The sequence below is a fragment of the Trachypithecus francoisi genome, unplaced genomic scaffold (genome assembly GCF_009764315.1).
Source record: "Trachypithecus francoisi isolate TF-2019V2 unplaced genomic scaffold, Tfra_2.0 Lachesis_group0, whole genome shotgun sequence".
Classification (NCBI taxonomy): domain Eukaryota; kingdom Metazoa; phylum Chordata; class Mammalia; order Primates; family Cercopithecidae; genus Trachypithecus; species Trachypithecus francoisi.
In genome coordinates, this window is record NW_022681453.1 from 13,923,577 (window position 1) to 13,925,919 (window position 2,343).

General features: G+C 38.8%; 1 protein-coding gene across 1 annotated transcript; it reads right to left on the minus strand.

Annotated features, from left to right (window-relative positions):
* Nucleotides 1-214: 214 nt before the first annotated feature.
* LOC117076351 (cyclin-dependent kinases regulatory subunit 2-like) lies at nucleotides 215-832 on the minus strand. Its single transcript, XM_033199743.1, has one exon. It carries the CDS (start codon nucleotides 731-733, stop codon nucleotides 494-496), a length of 240 nt encoding a protein of 79 aa, XP_033055634.1. The 5' UTR covers nucleotides 734-832; the 3' UTR covers nucleotides 215-493.
* Nucleotides 833-2,343: the final 1,511 nt, after the last annotated feature.

A 2,343-nucleotide genomic window follows, 5' to 3' on the forward strand; every position in this document is an offset into this window, starting at 1 on the left:
AGTGAGCCAAGATCGCAGTCAAACAACAGAGATTAAAATTATGATGTAATTTAATCTCTGTAACCAATTATTTTTCTCTGTTCTACTTGTTATTGTTATCTATATGTTTGTAAACATCTCTTGGTCCATGCCTGGCACGATGTGTTCTCTGTAGCACCTAGATAACACACACTTTCTCTTAATATTTGTTTTAACTGCCAATCTATTTTTCTACTTTTTTTTTTTTTAAATGCAACATACAAACTTTATTTAACAAAAGTAACAGGTAAAGTCAAACAGGCACTTAAGAGAAAAACTGACTGGAAGAACTTTTAAACATCTTACAGTAACCTACTCGCAGTTGCATTTAACTGAGCTCTGTTGCTGTGAAGAATACAGCTCATGCACAGGTATGGATGAAAGATTTGTACATTTCTCAAGTATTCACTGAATACTACCTTATATACACATATACATTAAATTTGAAAAAGATGTGATGATCCCCAGATAAACTTCATTTTTGTTGATCTTTTGGAAGAGGTCGTCTAAAGAGAAGAATATGTGGTTCTGGCTCATGAATCATGTAATCAACCCAGCCTAGACTCTGTTGGACACCAAGTCTCCTCCACTCCTCTTCAGACATCAGATGAGTTTTAGGTACTTGTTTGGAAAGTTCTCTGGGTAACATAACATGCCGGTACTCGTAGTGTTCGTCGAAATACTTGTCGGAGTAGTAGATCTGCTTGTGGGCCATCCTGCTGGCGCGCTGCCCAAAATGAAACGCGAGAGCGGCGAAAAGCGGGAGCTGCAGTCGACACGTCCACGTCCAGCCAAAGCAACGACTGGCCAGAGACTAACCTATTTTTCTACTTTTTTATCACTTGAAAATCTCATTTTTTGTACACAAAACTTGACAGCTTATATTGCCATTAGTTTTTGCAGCATTTTACTCCTGCAATTTTCAATGTATATTCACATTTCAATTGGTTGATAGAATATCAACATATAAAGCATGTAAGGAGACTTTTCACTGTAAGTCATATAAATACTTGTATTTGGAACTAATCATTATTATTATTATTTTTTTTACCATTATGTTATTTACAATAAAACTGTGCTTGTAGGCAGGGCATGGTGGCTTACATCTATAATACTAGCACTTTGGGAGGCCGAGGCCAGGGGATTGCTTGAGTCCAGGAGCTCCAGACCAGCTTGGACATTGTGGCAAACCCTGTCTCTTCTAAAATTACAACCAATTAACAAGGCATGACGGCACATGCCTTTAGTCCCAGCTACTTGAGAGGCTGAGGTGAGAGGATCAGCTGAGCCTGGGAAGTTGAGGCTGCAGTGAGCCATGATCATGCCACTGCTTTCCAGCTTGGGCAACAGGAGTGAGACCTTGTCTCAAAAACAAACAAAAAACCAAACAAATAAAAACCTGTGCTTGTGTTACATACATTGATAAGATAGTGTCCTACACAATCACATGCCCATTGATCATATAGAAGTTCAAGAATCTAAAAAATGAAATTGATATAAGCATCTGACTTTTTGGCCTTGCAATGGCTAAGGTCAATGCTGAGGCCAAAATTAGATTCTTTTAACTATCTATTTTTCCTACCGCATATTACCTCAGCCTTATTTTTGAATGGCACTGAATCCCTATATAAACTATTTTCATATTGGGTACTTTTCAAAAATGTATATGCTATTTTACCTCTTGTGACTCATAAGAAGTTAAAACAGAAAAAAAGAGAGCAACATCTGTGTGGCTAATTCAAGAACTATGGGTATTACAGGAAGTCTTATAAAAAAACTAAAGATGCATTGGTGTAATGTTTTTAATTTTCTTACTGTGCCCGAAAAGTCAATGGACTTTCAAAAAATTATATACACATTGAGCAAAGTTACCAGTTGAGACAAGATGGTGAAAGGTTGAGATGACCTAGGCTTTCAACCAAAGCCAGAGTGCACGAGTTGGGGAGCCAGGAGGCAGAGATGGGTGTGGAGAGCAGAGGGGTTGGCGTGCCCCATGCCTTCACCTGCTGACTCACCACACGTGTTCCACCCTGCCTTCACATCTTTACGCTCTTCTGGTCCAAAGTTTTTGTGACCAAGTGAGAATACTTCTATAAGTGGACCCAAAAAGTTCTCCCTAATTGGAAACTGAGAATGCCACCTGGCCCCATCGTTTTCTTACATAACCAAAGAAACTGCAAACACAGAAAGAGAGAGAGACAGAGATGGAGGGAGGCAGAAGGAGAGAAAGAGAGAGATCCTGAAAGAGTATATATAATACAGGTGGTGAAATCTAGGGGAATATTTTATTTGCTCCTTGTACAAGTATACCCAAAAGTAGAAATT

Coding starts and splice junctions, on each gene's coding strand:
- LOC117076351 (XM_033199743.1), bottom strand. CDS start 733: ATGGCCCACAAGCAGATCTACTACTCCGACAAGTATTTCGACGAACAC.